The sequence below is a fragment of the Pseudonaja textilis genome, chromosome 5 (assembly GCF_049901715.1).
Source record: "Pseudonaja textilis isolate UNSWEBS1 chromosome 5, rPseTex1.2, whole genome shotgun sequence".
Lineage (NCBI taxonomy): Eukaryota > Metazoa > Chordata > Lepidosauria > Squamata > Elapidae > Pseudonaja > Pseudonaja textilis.
The window spans coordinates 45173288-45198012 of NC_141994.1; the positions used below are offsets into that span (position 1 = coordinate 45173288).

Here is a 24725-nt window from a genome sequence, read left to right on the forward strand (position 1 = left end):
ATATCCCCAGACTCTTAAGGCGAAGTCATTAACCCGGAATGACCTTTAAGCAAATCTCAACACCTGGCCGATCCTGTCAGTGGGGTTTGGAAGGGAAGGAGTCTGCTTCGTATTTCAGCGGGAGATTTTTGGACACAGGGTGGCATCCTTCTACACACCTCAAAAGTTGAACTCAGCAAGGAGTGTTGTAATATGACACTGAGGTGTACATTTTTGACTGGAGTCTCCGCACCTGAGGGTAATGGATGCTAGCTAATTGGTGTTTTCCCCCCTCCGCTAAATTTCTCTTCATAGATACCGGTATGTTTGAGTAAAAAAACAACACCAGGGAAATATGTGCAACATAGAAAACAGACAACAGAAAAAAACCTAGTGGTCCATCAAATCTTTCCTTTGAGTTCTTTATTTTTTGTTTTCTTTTTAATTTATTTATTTTTTTAATTACAATATGTTTGTGGCACAGTCAGCCAGGTATTCAGACTGGATTTGGCATTTATATCCACCTATGGAGTCCTTTCCAAGGACCTGGGATAGACAGATGTGAATGATGATGTTAAAGGTATTGTGCCAATATGTAAGCTGTTCTATAAATAAAGCTTCCTTTTCCAATTTATTATTATTTTTTATTTTTGTTGAAAGATGTGTTTATCTCAAGAATATTTAAACCAGTTACTGATGATGTGCCTTTCAATATTAAAGACAGCTTACAAAAACATAACAGAAAAGTACAGCGAAGTGTGAAAAGGAAAAGCATTTTCCAAGTGTGATTTAAAAAATGGTGCCAAACGTGATTACATTATCCTGGACACTGCAACTATCGTAAATATGAACCAGTTGCCAACCATCCAAATTTTGATCACATGACCATAGGGATGCTGTAATGCAATGGTCATAAGAATGAAAAATGGTCATAAGTCCTTTTTTCGGTGGCATTGTAACTTCGAACAGTTATTAAATTAACTGTTGTAAGTCGAGGATTATCTGTAATATAGCTAATGCAAATGAAGTTCCTGTATTAATCATGGAGTCTGATTTCTAATGAGGCCTACTTTGAATGGCTGTCACCAATTTTGAAAGCCTAATAGCTTGTTTCCTTCCATCTGTCTTACACTGAAAAGAGTCAAGACAGAGTTTAAATTTCTTTCATGTGCTATTGTTTCCCCATGTCAAGCCAGTGTTTTGCTAACATACTTTGCATATCTTCTCCAAAATAATCTGCAATTCTCTATATAAGCTTATTGATTGAATTACCTGGATTACTCAGTTTTAAATATCTGAATAGTACAGAGTTGGCATTTTCTCAAGAGTTTTGTTATCTTGGGTTATATAAAAAAAATCATTCTGTAATTTTTCCGTCATTAGCTTAGGCTGGTCCAAAAAAGTCAAGCAGTTCTATCATTTTTTTGAAAGGCAAGGTCAAGTTACTTTTTTATGATCTAAAGTTTACCTTAAATGTTTGCTTATTTAACAGTCTCCTCCGTGATCTTAATCATGAACAAAGAAACCACAACAAGCCGTTTGCCATGGGCCAGAAGATACAAATTTCATTGTACAACAAACTAAGGATATCATTTTATTTTTCCCGTGCTAAGTAAATCAGTAATAACTAACGTTAACTATGGCTTATCTATTTGTTTTTCAGTGACATCATCAAAGTAAACAAATCCCCATCGGATGCAGATTCTACCAGGTCATGACCCTAACCAGATATGATATGCATACCCCCTACCATATAGACTTCATCCTATATGGATTTGAACCAAAATTAAGTAAAGTGAATAATTAACAGAACTCAGGGCTCTAGTGTATTTGGGAATTTATAAATACATAATAATAGTTTTTTTTTCATTTTTGCTTTTATGTGCTCTTCCCTTTATATTTAAACTATTCTTTCAGATTCTAAAGTTTATTTTTCCCTGCTATATTGTTTGATAACTTGAGCAAAAATATATTGTAAAATATGTTTTATAATGGCACCGTATAAATAAGATACCTAATAAAGAAAGTACATCCATGTTCTGGTATGTATACAGTATTTGGCTTCAACTAACACTGATATCATACATTTTGAAGAATATTGCAATACTTGGTGGATTTCACAATTATTTCCAGGTGCGATGGTATTTTATTTTATCTATTTTATTTTATCTATTTGACATAAGATAATCTAATTGTCAGGATTCTGGCAGTCACCCAGAAGTGTGCTGGTCCCATAACCCAGACGTCAATAGATCGAAACCATCCTCTGCTACCACAGAAAGGGAGGGGGGAAAGGCTGTCAGGATTCCAGCATACTCCAATTAAATCATGAGTCTTGAGCAAAACTTCCAAAACTTCAAAAGGACTTATTGGGAGTTAACATGTCTGGCACTGCCTGGGTGTAGCCGATTCTGAGACACATAATTTATTGTCCCCCTTGACCCTGGTTTTCCCCCACCTCCTGGGTGTATCATAATTCATATTCTCCAATGACATAGCCAAGAGTCATCAATCATGTTATCCAGTTAGAATTTTGCGTGGCAGAAATTTCAGTCACCTAGTTACTATCTTTGAAAACTATGGAATGCACTTTTGATTTCCAAGCTGTTGCACTGCTCTTTCAAACCCCTTTCCCCATCTCCCTTTCTGTTGGCAACTCTAAAAAGACCATAGAAATAATTTATGAGTTGACACTAATTATTTGATGTAATAGAAAAATAAATGGCAGTTCCATGAAGCAGCTTTTTAAATGTTTTTGTTGCTAACTTCCCATCCTCAAAACAGCTAGTGGAGACCCAAAAATGGGCAGCTTTTTCTTTCTTGCACCATTTTGAATCTGTTGTCTTGCCACACAAATGGTCCTCCAAACAGAGTACAAGTACTCTCGGTTGTATATATATAATAAGTAATCTCAATGTTATAAAATACAAAATAAAATCATGTATGAAAAAAGCTATATAGGACAGCAACAAAATGCCAACATCCACATAACTGTCTGCCTGTGAACTTATCTCAACTATGTGGGTGTGGTTATGTAGGTAGATATTCAAATTTCATCTGTATCATGTGTCATAAAAATATCCCAATAAAGAAATGAGAGACAGCAATATAAATAAAGCAATTCTTACTTTAAGATTCAAATTTCATGAGCAATTTGGAACATGAATAGCCATCATAACATTACTTACATCAATAACCCACTGCGATGAGGTCCAGAGACAATAGCTAAGTCCAGCAAGGAATAGCTACGGCCAGTGGCCCTGAACTCATCCCAAGACATTATTTTTATACTTTTCTGCATGCATTTCACAACTTACTTCCTTGTTCTTTCTTACTGACAGTCTCTACATATACTCGTGTACGTCTCAAACCTCTATCCACCAGCTACTTTCAGTTCCTTATTTCTCATGGTTTTGTTCTTCTATGTCCAATATGTATTTATAAAGCTACATCCTTTGCAAAATCATGTTTCACAATTACCAATGGCTCTGCAGGAGTACAAATAGTCTGGTACATTTTGAAATCATTGTATCTAAAACTATGATTCATGTCACTTTATTCTGGGATCTGCTATCATCTGAATGCCTTATTGAATCTGATAGATCAATAGCCTATATTTTTGTTTCCCACAGTTGCCACTTCTCATTAGTAAGAACAACACAAAATGAAACATACAAAGCAATATCTACACATAAGCTACCGTATATCAATTATGGAAGTAAGTGCAACATCCTTCATTTAAGATGAAAGAGGACAGCTACATTGATTAAAAGGCATTTCAGTTAGGCAAATTATAAGACGGAATAGACAGGCTGAACTATTTGAATGGTGGGACATGCAATCCAGGGTATTGAAGAGGAGCAATGCGGCGGTGGTCCAGACTGCAGGCATAAGACCTCTCCTAATGCAGACTGTTTCTTGCAGTCCTTGCTGGGCTTCCACAAAGCAGTTCTTTTATCACTTGCAATTGCAAGTAGAGATGAGTTGATTTGATGCTGAGGTCTTGGTTGAAGATTGCACGGAGAGAGGGGAAGCAGAGGTTACTAGCACTTGCTTCCTTGTTGGGCAAAGCTTCAGTCTTTGCCTTTCTAGCAATCAGGTGGCCTGAGCTGAGTGTTTGCCTCATCTAGCGTTGGTACCTTCTTACAGTGCAGGAGGGAAGATGTTGACACTTCACAGCAGTATTGGTGGTCAGGAAGAACACACCCTTCCAACGAAGAGTCGGGCAATTTTTCTGTTGGAACACTTGTGCAGAGATGCAATGGTTCGGGCTAGCATGATCTTATTGGGAAATTCTTGTTTTAATTTTCATCCAGGTCCCAGGTCCATGACAAAGATTGTGGGCATTCAGCTTGCAAATAAACTAGAAAGCAGTTGAATCTTCTGTGTCTACAAATGTTATACTGAAAGTTCCAAAAGTTTGGCAAAAGTTTGCATGGTGGCATCTAGGATATCATTACCAAATCATAGATATAACTATTCTAGACCAGGAGCCCCCTATCACCAAGCAAAAACATCTAACAGAAAATGAGCAGGGGAGGGAAGATGAGAAAAAGGCAACACACATTAACCATATGAATAATCAATGTAATTCTAGACAAGGCCTTTCTTATCTATGGAAAAGTGGTCAAGCTCAGTCACTTGTGGTTACATTGATGTTCAGCATCTCATTCATACACCAATCACACTCTGCTTGCACCCTAATGCCAACACATTGATGCAAAGAAAACTGGATCTCATTGTATTTCTATTAGTAATTTGCTTGCTGATCTAAGGCCAGCTACTCCACATTGGATTTCCTTTCTTCTTCTGCTACAGCCAGTGGCCCTGGACTCATCCCAAGACATTATTTTTATACTTTTCTGCATGCATTTTACAACTTACTTCCTTGTTCTTTCTTACGACAGTCTCCACATATACTTCTACACATCTGTATATTTGTACATCTCAAACCTCTTTCCACCGGTTACTTTTAGTTCCTTATTTCTCGTGGTTTCGTCCTTCTATGTTCAAATATATTTATAAAGCTACATATTTTGCAAAATCATGTTTCACAATTAACAACAGTTTAGCAGGATTACAAATAATTCTGGTACATTTTGAAATCATCCTATCTAAAACTTTGGTTCATGTCACTTTATTCTGGGGCCTGCTATCATCCAAAGGCCTTGTTGAATCTGATAGATTTTATAGCCTATATTCTTGTTTTCCACACATGGTAAGAACTAGTGCTACAAGATACTCTTATCCAAAAGATTTATTGTATTTGCAAATGGACTGGTTACACTCCCAAACATTATATAACAAATAAATCATGTAAAATCAATGCCTTAACAGATTTTAAATTGCAGATAAAATTCTTCCCATATAACCGTAAACAATGTACTGAGTCTAAAAGATGTTACTGGTAGTTGACAGGCTCTTCCTTTGTTCCCTGCATATCCAAAAAGCATATGCAGAGAACTAATAAGTCAGCAGAAGCTCTAATAATAAAGGCTCTAATAAGTCAGCCGAAGCAGCTTGCCTTAAATTATTTGCATGTTGGAAATGCAGCGAAGGGAATCTTTTCATCCTTTCATTACTTATATAATGATATGCAAGCACAGAAGATATTACACAGAGCCATGTCAGTCTATGGTAGCCAAGCATTTTTGCAAAATAACACATTCTATTAAAAAATAAACTGTAATAACAAAAACTTGTATGTCTTTTAATAATGCTTGCTAGTTTGAAAAGGTGCCATCAGACCCTTACTAATTAACAGTAAGTGGAATGAGCAACATTAGCTTTTAAACCAGGCTTGCTCTCCTCAATCTTGCAAATGAGTGGCAATGGTAGGAAGCTAAAATCATTTTATTCCTAACATTTGTTCCTATCTAGTTTTACAAATAAGTGGCAGGGTGTTCTGTAGTAGCTAATTGCAGATATTCCAGGGTGCCTTTGCAGTAACTAGTCATGCACGAAATCTCTTGCATCTTGCAATCTCCTGTGGGTCGTTTTTGTAATGAGTCCTTTATCATCTCAGCAAAGTCAGACTGCAAACGCTGCTGATTCTCCCTGGAAATAGCAGTAAATATTTTTAATTATCTATACATTTCTATCTATCAATAATTCTATTCCTACAAATGCTGTTTAAAAGCTAGAAAATAAAGGGAGCTCATATAGCAGTGGCTGTATGAGCTAGTAACGCCTAGTTGATCTTAATAATAGCAGGTTGAGGCTTGGATGGCACCTGGATGACCATCAGAATATCCCAGGACTATAGAAATGGTGAAGAACTTGGGAAATAAAACCAAATAATAATAGACAACAGTAGCAAGCCTCTCTTCTGAATACAACATGGATGTGTGTACACATACACACACCAAGAGTCAAGCTTGCCTGGAGTGAGAATGTAGTTTTTTATGTGTCTCTATATCTTGCAGGGGGCAAAGTTGGCTTGGAAATGCATGAACCTGTCCTCAAAAAGCACCCCACCCTCAGAAAATAACAAATAGAAAGCACATATACTGCAAAAGATCCTTCTCACCTTATCAAAAGGAAAACAAGAATTATCAATCAACAATGCAAGAGGCATCCTGATTTGAACACTGGTTAACATCACAGCTTAAAAAAAAACTTACACAGAAGGAGGCGATGGAAGATTATATTGCTGATCCTTCACACCTGTCAGCCAATAAGTAATCTCAGTTCCTTTGCCCTAATATGAAATGATAGGATTATTATTAATTATTAACTATTATAATTGTTATTACTATATTGCATGTTTTTTTACAAAAGCAAACTATTTAAGCCAGGGGTGGGATTCAAATTTTTGAACAACTGATTCTGTGGGCGTGGCTTAGCTGCCAGGTGTGGCTTGGTGGTCATGTGACTGGGTGGACATGGCTTGGTGGTCATGGTACTGGCTGGGCATGGCCAACTCAGCATCACTCACATCGAGGCATGCATCTTCTTGCCTGGCCTCTCGTGACTGTGGGGATGCTGCAACAGTTGTAAGTGTGAAAAATGGTCATAAGTCACTTTTTTCAGTGCCATTGTAACTTTGAATGGTCATTTCACACAAGCAAAGTACCAGCAAAGGAAGGGGAAAAACTCCAGAAAGACAGGAAGTCTAGTCCTGCCAAAAATGTAATAAGGGTTAACGGAGAGGCAGTTTCTGTAAGCAACACCAGAATGTTTCCTTCCTGCCTTTCTTACAGGTTTAGGCCAGTAATTTCTTCTAACCAGTTCTCCGAACTGCTTAGAATGTTAGCAACCAGTTCTAGCAAATAGAATCCCACCCCTGATTTAAGCCCACTGAAAGTATAAATACATAAAATAACACATTATGTTGTGATTAATTCAACCTCAGGATTTGCTAGCATGACAATTCAAAGAAGGTGAAAGACAATATGATATTTTATAAAGTAAGCAATTTCAAAATTTTTCACCATAAAGGGCAACAGGACTATTTTTTTTCCCTGAGGAGGAAGAAGAAGACACCTCACTTTTCATCCAAGAAGTTTAATCAGTTCTAAAAGGATGGTGGGGACGTTCAAAGGACCATGTTTCTTTGGCAGTCATTGTCATTAGCAGTCTCCCTAAGAGCTCTTGAAGCCACTTGGAGGGTTTATCTGTCAAATGGGGGGTGGGAGAGCATGAAGTTGCTCAATGTTCACACAAATGGCCTCTTTTACCTCTCTTTAAACCCAATGCTGGACCATTATGTAAACACTGAGCAGTCCTCTCTCCACAGAGGGGAGGGATAAGACACCACCTATCTTCGGCCTACAATGCATCCCTTGCAGCAGTTTCAAATAGATTTGCATTCTGGTACAGGTGAGCCTGAGGGCATAGATAAATCCTCCAAGTTCTCCCAGGGAAAGTATTACAATCAGATGACTGCAAAAGAAATATGATGCTTCCAACCTCCTCCCATCCTGTCAGAACTAAACCTTCCCATCAACCCCACCATCCTGTCAGAACCGATGAAACTTCTTGGATGAGAAACGAAATGTCTTCTTCCTTGGGGAAAAAAACAGTCCAGTTGCCTTTTGAAAAAGCACTTTTGAGGTAACTATGACCTGGATGACTGAGAATCTACACAAATATTCTTCATCACAAATTCCTTATTCCATGGACAAAACCCACTCCACCCCCAAATAAAAATATATATCACAAATTCAATACTGCAAATCAAGAATGTATGGCCCTAATCCAAGGTCATATAATAAGATTTATTACAAATAATTCTCATCAAGGGTAACTGGGACCAGCCACTACATCACTAAAGGACATGGTTGTAAGGCCTTTATTTGATAAGGCAACTTGCCAACTTACGATGAATGTTCCAGCATAGTTAGATGGCATCCCACAGTCACGCAATTACAATTTGTGATCTCCTGTCAGCCTCTCCATTGATTTTGCTTGTCGGAAGATGGCAGTGAAGGCCACAAAAGTGACCATGTGATAATGGAATGCTGTGATGTTCTACTTGTGATCTGATCATTGATTACCCAAATTACAATCAAGTGATCACAGGGACTCTGCAATGGGTATAACTATGAGGATCCATCATACAACATCAACTGTTGTAATTCAAATGGTCACTGAATGAGTGGTTGTTAAGTGACGCCTACCTATCTTTAAGTAGTCTGGACACAATTGAGCTGTAAGTTATATTTTAAAAGCTATGTGGCTCTTAAATAAATATTCACTGTAAACAGATTTTTAAAATTATGAATATGTGGGTATAGATTACCTTCAAATATGTTTCTCCTCGTTCTTCATACTGGAACTGACAGTCTGTCCTCTTCAGAATATCAATAGTGGAACCACTTACATGAATCCGCAGAGCTAAAAGTAAAGATAAAAAATACACAAAATTTGTAAGATAGTTTTTTTTATTTTATTACTTTTGAGTTGTGTCAAATTTATATAGTTGATATTTAGTAATTCTTGATTTTTATGTGTGAAAGCAATAGAATTCAGTTATCTGAAAATACCATTGTTTTTATGAGTAATATTTGTAATTAAATATATATGTATATGTTGTGGCCCCGATTCCCAAGCCTATGCTGTCAGAGGAAGAGGACCTGGAAGATGAGGAGGAGGAACTGGGAATGCCTTCCTCCCCAGGACCTTCCGACTAGTTAGCCAAGAAAACCCAAGTGTCCAAAATCAGATGCCGAGGGGGCCCAGAGTCAACCTTCGCTAATTCAGGCGGGTGTTTGATACGTGCCCAGCCTAGGGTTTCTCCCCAGGTCGGGCCTGCCCCGTTTCCTGACTGATCACGCCAAGATTCAGGCATAGGCTTGAGCGCCCCACTTCGCTTTAGAGGACAAGAAATAGCGAAATGTCCACCACCACCCCCACAATACAGGCACAACCCCCCTTGGCGTCTCCACATTCACTCCTGGGCCGTCAGGTGAGGTCTGGCCGCTCCCAACTCCATTGGCTCATCGGCCGCTGCCACAACACATGGGGTGACCCGGGGCGCTGTTAGCACAGGGTGCGGTGGTACAGATGCAGATGGCTGCTCCTGGATGGTGCGACAGTTCTTTCACCATTGGAGACATGCGTCGATGCGCAAGCATTGCACCACCAGAGCGTTGAGAGTCAGGGGTGCTTCCACTCGAACTAACTCATCCTACAGCTCATCTGACAGGCCATCCTGGAAGGCATCCATTAACCCTGCGTCATTCCAGTTGGAGTCCAGGCACAAAAGCCGAAATTAAGAAATAAACTCTTGCAGGGGGCGCCTCCCTTGGCGAAGCTCCTTAAGACGCCTGGCTGCCGTCTGCACTCGTATGGGGTCTACATACATGTGGCGCATGTGTTGCCAAAAACCCTGGTAATTAGTTAATAACGGGCTGTTCTTGAGCAACAAAGGTGTGGGCTATCTGGTGGCTGAACCAGAAAGGAGGCTTATCACAAACCCCACCTGAGCACGATCATCTGGGAAATCCTCTGGCCTCATAGCCATAAATAACTGGCACTGTCCCATGAAAGCCAGGAACATCTCAGGCTGCCCAGAAAACTTATTTGGCACAGCCACCGGGCATTTCTGATGGGGAGGGGGAGGAGGAGCTGCATGAGCCTGCAGCAAAGCAAGTTGGGCTGTTAATTGAGCCACTTGCTGTTGTAGAGTTTGATTTTCATCTTGCAGCTGTTGTTGAAACTGCTGCTGCTGGTGGTGGTGGTGGTCCATCTTAGGTAGAAGATGGTTTAAGTCAGGTATGGGACAAAAAATGTTCTGTCTCGCCTTTCCTCTTTCCCAAAAGATGAAAGAGTACACACACACACAAACACAGGCAGGCAAGCTGGCTCGGACTTCACAGAGTTAATTCTTTGGAACTGATAATATTCTTGGCATTCCACCACATCCTGCCTGCCAAGTCCGAACTGATAACAAATAAAGTTTTACTCACAGAAAATCACAAGGCAGTCCACGAAAATAATCATTCATGAAGAAAATCTGAAGTAAGGTTAAACTTTGTCCCATACAAAGTTTAAAGAGAAAACACACCCACTTTTATCCCCTGTGGGGTGTGGCTCAATGACTTGGCTCACTCTCTGATCCTCCCACACCTCCTACGTTGCTGCTCACATTTCTCCCTATAACACTGCTTGGGGTTGAGCCAATACTCTTCCTCTTTACTCCCTGTCAGGGGCTGCTCCGACATGCCTTCCTCCTGATTAATCTCAGGCTGCTCCTCTCGGTTGTCTGATGGAACCTGAGGCATTACCAGGGAGGAAGGTCCTGGGGAGGAAGGCATTCCCAGTTCCTCCTCCTCATCTTTCAGGTCTTCTTCCTCTGACAGCATAGCCTCGGGAATCGGGGCCACAAATAAACCACATCTTAGTCCTATTACAAGAAGGCAAGTACAATATTACAGCTATTACTGAAACTGGATGGGATGTTCCATGATTGGAACATACTGCTAGAAGGATATAAATTGTTCAATGAGACAGACTCAACAAAAGAGGAGGAAGAGTGGGAACTACAAGTTCTAGAATTTCTTGCCAGCTTGGAGAGTAAAATCATGCAAGAAATGTTTTCAGGCCAATGCTGTGATTGGGCTGGAAATCTAATTACCACTGTCAAAAGCTAGCTATGCTGAGGACTTCCGGTTGACATCACAGTGAGAATGGCTGGAAAATAGTGGAGCTCCACTGGGCTCTGTGAAATGCAGCTGGCAACTGCTTTCTGGGAGACCCTAATGGGGTTAAACCATCCTGGAGGGGTAGTAAAGAAAGGAGAGGTGCTTTGTCAAACATGAGGAAACTGCAATTTCCTCATTGATCTGAAGAAAGCTCTCCTGAACAGCAGCAAGGATGACAGCTATTTTGGTCTGTCACAAGCTGGGACAACTGGGACACTAAGATCTTGTGCAGGAGCGGTGCATGGACAGAACAGTGAAACTTGGTCAGCTAACATCCAACTGTTACATTAGAGATTTAACCAAAGTAAATAGTTCCAGAAAGGACCTCCAAATGTTAAGAAAGCAGCGATTGGATTTATGGAGAAAGATTAAAGACTAAAAATTAAAGAGGAAGATCAAATATTAAAGACATAGAAATAAAAGAAAAACCTAAAAGATGATTTAAAACATAGAAAGCCTGGAAACCTGAACAACATTGTGAAAAATGATTATTGAGAGAAATTTCTTTTCTGACATTTAATCTCTAATCCCATTATACAGTGGTATGTTTCCTGCACACCTCAGTTAACTGTTTTGTGAATAATTCAAATATGGGTGTCATATTTCCTTAGCTTGGTAGGATAGCCTGTTGCACACACTTGAGGAATGTCACCCCCTCCCAATATTCATTATAACTTGAAAGTTATACAATGACACTTGTATTGTACATTTCCATCAAGGAGGTAAGAAGCTATATATGTTTCAGTGCCTTGTAATCTAAATTCACAAAAATTACACGCTTATTTATGAGATAATGATTGGCCCCAGATTTTAGTAATTTTTATCATACCTTGATAAAATGTTTCTTTTTATATATGGAATTCTGAATTTGACCGTATAAAATATTGTATAATTAGAAACTCTGAAACTATTCTTACGTAAACCTGTAGACTCCATTCTTGAAGCTGTGTTCACCGTGTCTCCAAACAAGCAATAACGAGGCATTTTAATCCCAACCACACCGGCTGCGCACGGACCTGAACACAAGACAAAATAGAAATTATCTGAAAAAGTAAGTCCATGTTGTCTAATTAATCTCACTGTTTACAATTCCTCAATCATGTGTATCAGTATTTGTAACTCATAACTCATAGATGTTTACACCCATCATTAATACTCTTTCTCATGAGGTAGAGTATAAAAAAGTTATACCGTAATCAATTAGCAATCATATGAATAGAGTGAACTATAGTCGACCAACCAAAAATTATGCCATAATGAAGTTATTAAGATACCATAAATTATTTGTTATTTTTCTGAATGTGTGTTCATGAAAATATATGGCAGAGGAATGACTGTAGCAGGGTTGATTTGATCAGTTATGTTTATGAATGGAAAGCCCTGGTAAAGAATACTTTCTCTTCCTGCATATATAGATGGTGCAACTGGAGAAATGTTAAAAGATAGATATGAATGACTATGCAATATTTTAAAGATGTGTGATAGTTGCATCTCTGCCTGATAATTGGAAGAATGTTATCACTGTTCCCTCATATAAAGGAAAAGGCAACAAGAGTGGATGAAAATTTCTGGTGGACTGGTTAGATAAATGTGCTTGGGAAGATACTCAGCAGAATATTGACTGAAATATCCAGGCATTGAGCAAAATTTGACAAACGCCTTGTTCCCTTGTTTGTTTTTTTACTTTTTTTAGTAGATCATTAGGAATTGTTTCACTGAAAATTTATTATATGTAAAACAAAGATATGTGATGTCCCTTGACTGTTTAATATATGTATGGGTAAATGACAAAGAAATGTTTATACTGATATTAGATTTGTGTTGCGTACACAAATGTGGATGTGGCTTTGTTCATGGATGATATTATACTGTTGATTGAGAATATAAGTGATATGTAGTGACTGTGCGAGAGAGTGTATAATACAACGAGGTATATCAGTCTCAAAAATATTTCATTGAAATCCAAGACAGATTTGGTCAAACACTCTAAACCAAATATCTGAAGGAAGAGTAGATGGGCTGGGAATAAGGAGAAAATGGAGAATTTTACAGTTGGATGGAACTGATTAAATTCTGAAAAACAGAAAGGTAAGAAGTATGCAGAAAAGGCCGCACATGACTTAAAGACAACACATGAATTGTTGAATGGACATGGTGAGAAAAAGATGGTTTGCAGCACTGAAAAACATGGAAAGATGCAATAAATGCTGCTAAGTTGTGATATAAACTATACTTTAGTTTCCTTTTCTTCTCTCGTATTTCCTTCTGTTAATTTCTTTCCATTACTGATTCTTACTCCTTTTCTGCACTTTGCATAGTTGCTTCTCTCAAATGGGAATAGCATAAGAGCTAGATATCAATATTGGTTTAATATTTTTTCTATTGAAATAGTAAAAAATGTATCAGTTCAATAATTTATTTACAGCCTTTAATACACTTAGTTCAAGTACTCCTTCACAGTCCACATAGTCTGGAAGGAAGGTTTATTACACAAACTACAACTGAACATCTTATATCAAAAGACTATCCACTTTATTAATAATATGCTGAGGGACAGGACTTTTCAAATAATAATGGGAGGGGAAAAAGCTAATGGGAAGGAAAAGTGCTCTTTCAGATCTAAAATCCTCTTATTTCTGAATCAAGCAGAATTCTTTTCCTTTCAATTCCAGTCATATCAAATTGTCTAAGACCTTTTCCAACTCTCTATTATATCATTTTACTTTATCAGTAATTTGTTTTGGTTCTCCTAATTTCTTCAATTTATTTCTTCTTCTTCTTTCATTTCTTTCCTCTTTACAAAATCTTCCATTCTCTTTTCAAATGCAGCCACTATAAACAGATTTGGATACTCCCCCCCATCTTTTCAAACTTTTTTGTAATATTCACAAAATAATATTGTTTTTATTGGCTGTTTTAAGAATCTTCTCACATGACACTTCGCTGCTTTTGCAGTGGTAACCATTTTTGAAATTTGTAATCCAAAAGTAAAAGTGAGTCAAATGAGTTCCAGAAAATCCTGGTGAAGACACTAGAAAAAATTTAATCTTTAATATTTTGGGGGGAATGAGGTACACAGGCAGAGCAAAGTACAGTATGTAGGATTAATATATGATTTGCACAATTTAGAAATATATTAAGGGATATTCTTGTGTACTTTTTCAGGAAGAAGACAAAAGACCAGGTTTTGGTCAGCATTCCAAGATCAGACTGAAGATTAACAATGTAGATTCAATTGTATTTAAAAAAAAATTGATCAAGATAATGACAAAGGGAAGGGAGTTTTTTTTCCTGAAAAATTCAAACAGAAAAAAAAATTGTTTTATTGGGACCAAGTGCATCCTTACTTTTAAAAAACAGAAGTTTAAATTGAATTCAGTACAAAATGCAAGAGAATTTCTGGAAAATTTTAAAGGGGAAAGGGAAGAAATGCAAATAGAGGTCATAAAAATGACTAAACAACAACTACAGAATACTGAAGATGATGCTTCCATCTTAGGCACTACAGGGAGTGACTTTTCTAAATTCTTCATATAAATATGAATGCCTAACACAAAATATAAATGGAGCAAATGCTCCTCAAAAAAGAACATTGTTGATTATTTGAAAAAAATAATAAAACCATATGTATTCTGCTTATAAGAAAACTTATCACATAAAAGGATAAAATATTTGGTTCACACAGATGTAGGGTTTATTTCAATGGAGCTGTTTTGTATATGAATCTACAATTACAGTCAGAGTTGATATTAGCTGATGTTATGGTAGATATGTGAGAATGGAAATTAATTTAAACCGGATGTTCTTGACAGTTCTACTTTATTGTTCTTGATGAGAAAGTCAAGATATCAATAAAATTTGCTTTAGACCAGTGACCCCCAACCTTTTGGGCACCAGGGACCGATTCCATGAAGAAGGTTTTTTCCCATGGACTGGAGGGGGTGTGGTTTCACATGTTGCCTGCATCCCATGGATGGGGTTTTACTTGTTTACGTGGCCAGATTCTGCCATGCCATAGACAAGTGCTGGTCCAATGGATTGGGAGTTGGGGACCACTGCTTTACTCTCTTGCCCCCATTTTTTCTTCTTAGGAATTTAGAGAGTAATATATGTGGTGGCTTAATTAAAACATAACTATTAATAATGCTGTCAACTAAAAAGATACTCCTTTGGTCTTTTTAGCTGCCAAATACTTTCTTTGGGCTTCCTGAAAAGAGCAGTTTTCGTGCACAGTACAGAAATTCTGAATTTTGTATATAAGGGTATATAAAATACAAATTACAAGGAAGTATTGATCAATAATATCAGGAAGCTATTTATGCTTGATATTATCTTTATAATATTCACTATTTTTTTAACAATTGGTCTCCACTGTTAATTTTCTTAAAGGTCACATTTGAAATCCTAAGAAATATATAATACCATTTCTATTATTACTTTGGGAAAACTTAAACATGATATTAAACATAATTGGTTGATTTGTTTGATCAAATGTTTAATAGAATCCTCGTACCAGAATGAATTCCTATTCGAATCCATACAGGAAGGCCAGGAAGATGTTGTAATTCAAATGACCCCATGAAACTGAGTATATCCAGGGCCATCATAGAAATGTCCACTGCGTGACAGTTACCATTTCTGTTTGGTAAACCACTTACTACCATATATGCATCCCCAATGGTCTCCACCTGTTGAAACATGACAAAAAGTCACAAGATATATCTGCTTGGGGAAAACGTACACTGAACAACCTTCAATTAACAAAATAAGTCTATGATTATCTCAAATATACCAACTGGGAGCAGGAATCTAACACTTTTAGAAGACTCCAGATTGAAGAAACTTGTTACAGTGAGACTTCATGAGAGTATGGATTTTTAAATTTTAAGAAAAGTATCTCCTTTTTATTACTTTGGAAAAACATTTTAATTGAGAAGGACTCAGACATAAATAATTGTTGCCTTTTTTAAATTCATTGCTGCCCCCACTACTTTTCTTTCATCTCAAGGTAACTTTTTATATTCTGTTCTCAAATCAGATCACCTTGTAAACATCATGATGATCAAGAATGTGGTCAAAGTTCTTGTAGATGTCATTCAGCATGTCTACCACTTCCATAGGTGTGCTGTATTTACATATGGTTGTGAAGCCCACAATGTCACTGAAGTAGATGGTGACTTCTTCAAACAATTCTGGCTCTACAAGTCCAGTTTCCTTCAAAGATTTTACCACAGGCCTGTGGGGGGGGGGAAGGGGGTGAGGCTTATTAATTTCAAAGTGTGTTTTTAAAAAATAATTGTGGTATGATAGCCATAGCTTTTATCTCTTGTTGAATCGCCTTGAAAGAGATGGCAGCTGTAAAAATGTGATTAATAAATAAAATAAATAATTTGTTAAGACATATTAGTTAATAATTAGTTCACAGCTAATTAATAATTACTTAATTAAAGTATTAAAGCATATATAGAACAGCTATTCATATTCCTTATGCAACACATTGGAAATCAATATTATCAAAATTATCTTAACACTTTGCTGTTGTGAAATTCCTTTACTGTAATATCACACTGTTGTATATATAAGAAGAAGAAGAAAGCAAAGGTAGTACCAATAGTAGTAGGTGCCTCGAGTGCAATCCCAAAACAACTGGAACACCACTTGAACACTATCAGCACTGACAAATTCACCATCTGTCAATTGCAAAAGGCAACTTTACTCAGAACAGCTTACATCCTGTGACGATATCTGTAACAGCATGAACTATCTAGATCTGTCTATCCCAGGTCCTTGGAAAGGACTTGATAGGTAGACAAAAATGTCAAATCCAGTCTGAATGGCTGACTACAACGAACTATATTTTATAAAGTAAGTATATTGGTCTAATTATGTAGAGTTTGAAATAGCATAAATATAATAACATTTAAAAACCATTCTTCCATAGACCAGACATTCCATCTCCACAAATGAACCCTGCATGTGGCAAGCAGGATACAGTATTCCAAAGCAGCACTTGGTACAATACCTGTAGCCTTTCCAAAATCTGCCCAAGAAAAATCAAGACTATACGTCCTTTTTCAACAAAGTTACTTAAAAAGCATAAACTTTATTCTGCCCATTTGTAGAATGATCTTTCTCTAAAAATTGTATTTGCTTCTATTCCTTTTGAAGAGGAATAGAAGAATTTTTTGCATGCTATCCAGACATAACAAGATAAATCCCTCATGCTGTTCAATATTGTACAAGTTTTTGAAAAGACAAATATATTTAACATAGACTTTAAAGCTTATCCTGAAGTATTTGGACAAGAAATCAGCAGAATTCCATTGCAGGTATAGACCATTCCCTGGTGAACAACACTCACCGTGGGAGAAGCATGAAATTTAGTTTGTCAGCTCTATCTCGTTCTGCTTTGTACAGCTTGGTTCTCTCTTCTACTAAGTGCTCCAGGTTTCGTGAATACAACTGCAGACGTCGGATCAATGTGTCCATATAGCTCTCATTGTTTTGGTTGTGGTAGTTGCTAGGAATATTGTAAGAACAAAAACAAAAATTTTCAAGAAAAACAGCAAATAGAAATTGGTGGAAATTAATCTAATCTAAAATGTTATACAATCAAAAGGAACATCCACCAATTCTCTCCCTCTGAATAAAAGCTATAAATAGACAAAAATGACATTCTAGAAATGGTTTTGTAGTTGAGTCTTAAAAGAAAAAAAAGAATATTAGTATTTAAGAGTTTACAATGCTACACTAGATATCTTAAGGAAAGAGAAAGAAGAGAGAGGCAGAGAGAACACATGAATGAGAGAATAGCCAGGGAGGTACTGTATAATATTCAGGGTTAACTCTAGTCAGTAATGATTGGGGGAGGAGAGGGATTTCCCTAACCCCTGCTATGTGAGGCACTGCAAAATTTCAGTTCTCTCTTTATTTACATGAGGCCACCGGATGAGATCATCAATCACAATAAGCTGATTGGTGCCTTGACTTATGATCCTTATGATTTACAACTGAAATTCCAGCCCCAATTGTGCTTGTGGGCTACCTGAAGAGACAGAGAGACAGAGAGACAGAGACAGAGACAGAGACAGAGAGACAGAGACAGAGACAGAGACAACGAGAAGAGCCTGAGTAGAACAACCTATATGATCCAACTGGATTTTTGCATAATTAACCTTTATAATAAATAACCATATTATTTTACTTGATTTCTCTTTATTCACATCTACATGTTCTCTTCTTATACATGGACATTTTTAAAATCAAATAATGGGTTATCATTTACTTTTGCCCATGACCTGAACATTTTGTCATATTACTATATAAAACCTTGCTTTAATGTTTATTAGTTTCTTACCTAAATATCCTACCTAGAGTAGTTTCAATTTTCTTAAAATCTGGCCTCTTTTCTGGATCTTCTTCCCAGCAGCTTTTCACTAGAATGTATATCTGGCAATGCATATTCCAAACCAAGGTTAGTTAATATATTTTAGGTTCTATGATAAAATATCAAAATGGTGTTTTTCCTTCAGATAAGGTTAATTCCTTTCCCACCCAATTTCCACTTCCTTGACATACTATTGTATCAAATATTAATCAGTACCTCAACTCTTTTTCTTTGCAAAACTGAATAACTAGTGAAGCAGTTAATTTATTTTAACATAGCCTGCCTTTCCTCCTGGATCTTAAGACACTATACAATGCCCTGCTTCCAATTTTTCCCTATAATAAAAATTCTGTTGAGCTTGGGAGTGAGAGAAAGTGACTGGCTTAACATCACATGATGGAAAATGAGTACACCTTATCTGAAGGAAAAATTCCATTTTGATATCTTATCATAGATATACTGAATAACAGATATACTGTTATTTCTTAAATGTACATATAGAGCCTATTTGAACAGGAAAAAAACCCGGAATGAATAAATAAGTAAATGAACAGGGTTATAGATATGAACCGCAGAATTAACAAAACAAACATGTAGATCTTCCAGGTATTGTAGCCCAGATCTGGTAGCATAATTATTCCATTGTTCTTACCTCCCCAAAGGAAATTATTACCAGGCCTGTTTTCTCAGTGAAGCACCAAGGTTAAAACCATTTGTTCAGAGGTGGTATTCAGCAGGTTCTGACCAATTCTGGAGAACTGGTAGCGGAAATTTTGAGTAGTTCGGAGAACCAGCAAATACCACCTCTGACTGGAGATTTTACAGTATCCTTCCCCTGCCATGCCCACCAAGCCATGCCCACAGAACTGGTAGTAAAACATATTGAATCCCACCACTGCGATTTGTTAGAAGAAAGTTGGCAAGAAAAATATAAGGGCTTGTTTTCATGTCTGTTGAGGTGTGTAAAGTCTACATTCTAACAGCAGTAATCAACTAAGAGAAGAATTGCAGTTGGAGAAAAATTAATTACATTTTGCAGAACTCCATTAAGTTGTTAGCAGAAGGCTATTACATGGTGAAATTTAAAAACACTGGACCCACAACACTGTTTGTCAAATTTTCTAATTTCAGCTGACATGCATATATTTCACTCTATCAAAAACTCTTGTTTCAGTCAGAACGTACATCTAGCTCTCGCTCCCCTTCTGTCTCCAATAAAAGATCTGGCCGGAATGGTCGTTCTTCTTTGCTGCTTTCTACTCTATAAAGTTTTTCTGTAGTGGGAGAGAAAATGTGCAATACAGATGTATATAAATAAGCATAAAAAGACAATGGATAAGCTTGCCCAACCTGGGGAAACTCCAATTGATCTCCTCCTCTTTGGGAATAATGAGATTGGAAATCTAATACATTTGGAGGATATAAAAGAGTAAGAGCACGAGAACAAGAACTGTTGTAGGTAGATAGAAACCATCGAGAAAATATTTTATGAATAAAGATAGGCTCAAACTTAGCTCTGAATAAACCTATTCATTCTTTGATAAAATCCTATAGACTGATTTTTATATTTGTGAGGTATGCCAGAATAAAATCCCTGCTAGGGTAAACAGAGGAATCAAGAGCAATTGATGCATATTGTTACTATATACAGTATATACAGAAATAAGGAAACAGCATGATGTTGGCATTGAAACAACTTTTTCCTACTCTCCAGATACACTGAAGTAAAAACTAAAAGTTGGGAGTCCCAATTATAGATTTCCTATAATAAGTTATTTGACATTTAAAATAGTATGCCTTGGCTTACAGAAGCAAGTGACACCCCTAGTGAATTCCTTTGAAACAGAAATTTTCCTTTTATATGAGTTGGATGGCTATATAAATTTGTCTAATAAATAAATAACATTTTTGTAACAGGATAAATATAGTAGATAAAAGCCTTTAAAGTTATGTTACATCAGTTTAATATCATAGTCAGTGTGGGGGGGCGGGTTGTATTTGCTTTCCTATCCTGAACATATTCTGTGCTATCAGCAAATGAAATATAAATACAGATTTTATCTTGAAATCTTATTCCTGCTTTCATTCTTCACTCACATTTTCTCCAGTTCTCACAGAAAGAAAAGAGGTCATTAAAAACATCAGTGCCATCTGATAAGATCTTCCATAGTCACTCTCTTAACTTACCCTGCTTAAAATTATAAGGAGAAAGAGTAATGGGTAATGAGTAACATGCAGATGGTATAGATTCCCTCTCCAGCAAAGGCTAGATTGGGAGTATCTGCTACCACCTGGGGTACAGTGGCTGATGCCCTTACCACACACTTGTGAACTACTGCAATACTCTACATGGAGCTGCTTTTGAAGAAATCTTAGAAGTTGGAATTGATATGCAGCAACCAGGCTCCTAATACAGAACCTGCTATTGACGAATAACACCTATATTGCAAGTGCGGCACAGGTTGCCAGTTGATTTCTGGATCGCAATTCAACCTGAGGTCCTTTTGAGAAGGTTTCTTTAAGATTGTGCTTCTGAAAGAGGATAAAGAGTTGTGAGCCAGTTGGCAGGTCTTCTCCATGGTATTTAATATTCTGTTCTCAAAGATGAGCTTTGCTTCTTCTATTTTTGGCATTCAGGAAGATAAGAAAACTTACGTTTAAACAAGCATTAATGATCTATTGATTGATATCAGGCAACTATATTTTACTCATTTTTAATTATGAGTTTATGCATATAATAGGTTTATTTTTGTCAGGTGTTCCATGTTTGAGTTGTAAATTACTCAGATTTGTTTGACTGAGCAACATTTTATATAATAATTATATATGTATATATGCAATCTTGCATCTCTATTAGCCAATTGAAACCTGAAGATATGCTACTTTACTGCAAATAATTATGAAAGTAATCAGCAGTTGTCAGACTAGTTCTAGATGTAGATTACAAAGCCATGATTTTTGAATTCTTAAAAAAGGGCTGCAGTTTTAAAAAGCTGACTAGAAAGAAGATAGATTTTTAAAAACCATATCTATGTAAAGACCATGATAAGAATAAAGATATACTTATGAAAATACGATATTATGTTTTAATTGTATTTATGTATGGATAGGAAGAGTGTGCATTGAAGAGAGATGAGAATTTTAGGTCACCTTTTATTGTTTGCTACATATAGATTTGATTTCCTAGCACTCCTACTTTCACAAATGCTTACACCTCCATGAAATCTGGAACAGTCACATGAAGTATGGTGATATGTCACCGAGTCACCATCAGTCAAAATTCTGCTGAGCATTATAAGTTATTATGAAATGGCTCCAAGTATTATATATAATAATTATCATTAGAATTACATTATAATTATACATACTGCAATTGCTTTACTGCTATGAGCAGCAGCAACATATATTACAAAAATGCTACAGAATCGCAAATTTGTAAGAAGTTTCCAGACAAGAAACAATGGATGGAAACTAATTAAAGAGAAACTTCCTAACACTTAACTTCCTTAACAGTTTTTAAAATGTTAAAATATACTGACAAAACATTAAACATTTTATTATTAAACTTCAGTTGTTCTTAACTATGTATTGTTCAAAATTCTAGATTTCAAGAGAATCAAGGTCAATGTAAATGAAAAAAAAATGGGTCATTCTTGTTATGAATATTAAATTACTCTGCTCTAGAGGGTGTTTAGGCAAAATGCAGCCATTAAGCTCCTTCCCCTTTGTAGTGTTACTCATTCTTCATGTTTTTGGGAAATATATCCATACCAGTTTTCCAGAAGGAACTACACCAAGTTTTGTTTTTTTCTTTTATCACTCTCACCACACAGAAAGCATAAGAGCAGCCAGCAAAACAGAAGAGAGCTGGAGGGGAAAGATTCGCCACAGAGTTTTCTGCTGGAATATGTAGTAACATGCACTCAACAATGCTAACCAATAATATGCTCCGATTATTGGGAATTGGGGGGTGGGGGTGGGAAAGCAAATTCAGAAGGGGCAGTATCCATGTATATTAAACAGGGATCTTCATTCGCAGTCTTTGAAAGTTGCCAGACACTTTTGGCTATTAATAGGTAAGCACAATGTTTTGATCCCAAATCAAACAGAGATGTTTTACAAAATGCATAGGCCAAATAAGTTGACTCATACTAGTTGATTTATAGTGGTTCTTTTAAAGACTGTGCTATTTATTTAAAGACTGTGTTATTTACCTATAACTTCCGCTTGTCAAAATATAAAAGTGAAACCTGTACTAACTAAACAGTGTGGTCCAGATCCTTTAGCAGTCTCAGAGGTACCTGCAAGCTTAGAATCCTTAAGAGGTTCAATGCTTGAACTGAAACCAACAATCCAATCTGAAAGTTCATATCCATTACCTAAATGAACTATGAAATAAAGACTGAAATATCCAATTTTGGAAACTCCAGGATTTAAGAAATAGAAAACATACTGGTGATTTAAGACTGCAATTAATTCATCAGAAAATATTGTTTGTATTTGTTGGATTCCTCAAAGAATATTTAAAAAGAGATACTTTATTTTTTGTGCTAATATTCCATGAAATCTGAAGCTTCTTTAATTGGTATAGTTTGACTATATCCAACTGTAACTTTGTTTTGATTTCAAATTATATCAACAGTTTGGGGGGAAATATTAAGAGTTAAAGTCATAAATACGATATTGAACAATATTGCCTAAACATAAAATGTGTCATTTCAGGAAGTTTTGACCTAATATAGGGCTGGGCAAAGAAAATCTTATGCAAATGAGGTAAACATCTTCCCAATATTAACAATTGGGTTTGGGTATATAATTATCTCTTTTTTAAATATACATTTTATGTGCTAAAAATGAGATAATAAAGCAATATATTTCTACATGGTTTTAATTTAATCATTTAAGATTGAATTAATTCAATTAATACTAATATTAATACTACATGAACTATGAATCTTATTTAGTTCTTTTTACTTATTTCAGTAAATTATTATAACATTTATTATATTATCTATCTTGTACACGTATTATACTTTTTTCTATTTCTATTGCTGGGAATCTGTTGTTTTTTTAAGTGTAAGTCTATAGTCACCCCTCTCTTTATGCACCTTTGTTTACCTTTAGAATTCCGACAATGGTTAGTGTAGAAAGTCTCTTTACGCAGAATAATCTCTTGTGCTATAATTCCATAGCTATACACATCACCTTTCTGTGATACATCACCACAGCGGAGGTGTTCAGGAGCAGTCCAGAGATCTGATTTACAGAAAGAAATCATGATTGTAGATATGGGTGGACAGACAGGCATCTGATAATTTAATCAATTCTCATATTGGTTTGGCTTCCATTAATTCTATGAATTGTTTTATCGTGATCAAAAAAAAATTGTTTTTGTGGAATATAAAGATGACAGAGGATAGTCATCCCGACAGTTAATATCAGAGACAGTGATCTAACATTTGTCTATTTTTAAGGATAGTTGTTGTGCTTAGATCTTGCATATAGGTTGTCTAAGACATTTGGTTAGCCAATGTGAGACCTAAAAATTAAACTACAGAAATCTTTGGTCAGAACTAGTAAGACTGTTCTTCCATTCTGAAAGTGGTCAAGTAAAAGAATTTATTTATTTACTTATTTATTTGTAAGTATAATTTAATCCATTCAATAATTTGATTTATAACATTCTACTTAAACAGGCACTCAAGTGACTAACAACATTTTAAAATGGGATATAAAAGATTAAAAACTTATAGTGCCCATTGAAAGCATTCCATTATGAAACCCTGTGAAACAAAAGAAGATAACTGTTACTGTCATTTTTTTCTGTGGACACACTGGCGCACATTAAAAATGAAATTCTGTTGTTTGTTCTCAAAATTGTGCACATACATAACACACATATAGATATATTATATAAATACATAGGTATATACCTGTACCCTAGGATATAAATACATATAAACATTAATCACTGTCCATCTTGAATACATAGCAGAAAGAGGAAGCTTGAGAGATCACAAGGTTGATATTGTGTGGAACAAAATTGCGGTGACAACTCAGATTTCTTTTGAAGCTTGGCTTGAGACTCATGATTTAAGTAGGGCACCTGTTGAAACCCTGACATCTGGCTGAATCTGAATGTTCTGCTTTGGATACCATGAAGCCTCTTCCCAGAAGGTAACAAGGAAAACAGAAGAATCCTTACAGATTTT

At 36.3% G+C, this 24725-nt stretch overlaps 1 protein-coding gene across 1 annotated transcript in view; it reads right to left on the reverse strand.

The window, feature by feature from the left end:
* Positions 1-3088: 3088 nt before the first annotated feature.
* Positions 3089-24725, reverse strand: part of GUCY2C (guanylate cyclase 2C) — a 71785-nt gene continuing 50148 nt past the window's right edge. The window contains exons 18-27 of the mRNA XM_026697501.2: positions 23632-23769; positions 19699-19787; positions 18484-18575; positions 17488-17646; positions 16170-16362; positions 15640-15814; positions 12044-12142; positions 8723-8817; positions 6603-6679; positions 3089-6036 (exon numbers count right to left, since the gene is read on the reverse strand). Of these exons, the coding sequence (XP_026553286.2) occupies positions 5862-6036; positions 6603-6679; positions 8723-8817; positions 12044-12142; positions 15640-15814; positions 16170-16362; positions 17488-17646; positions 18484-18575; positions 19699-19787; positions 23632-23769 (1292 nt within the window). The 3' untranslated portion in view covers positions 3089-5861. The remainder of the gene's footprint in view (positions 6037-6602; positions 6680-8722; positions 8818-12043; positions 12143-15639; positions 15815-16169; positions 16363-17487; positions 17647-18483; positions 18576-19698; positions 19788-23631; positions 23770-24725) is intronic.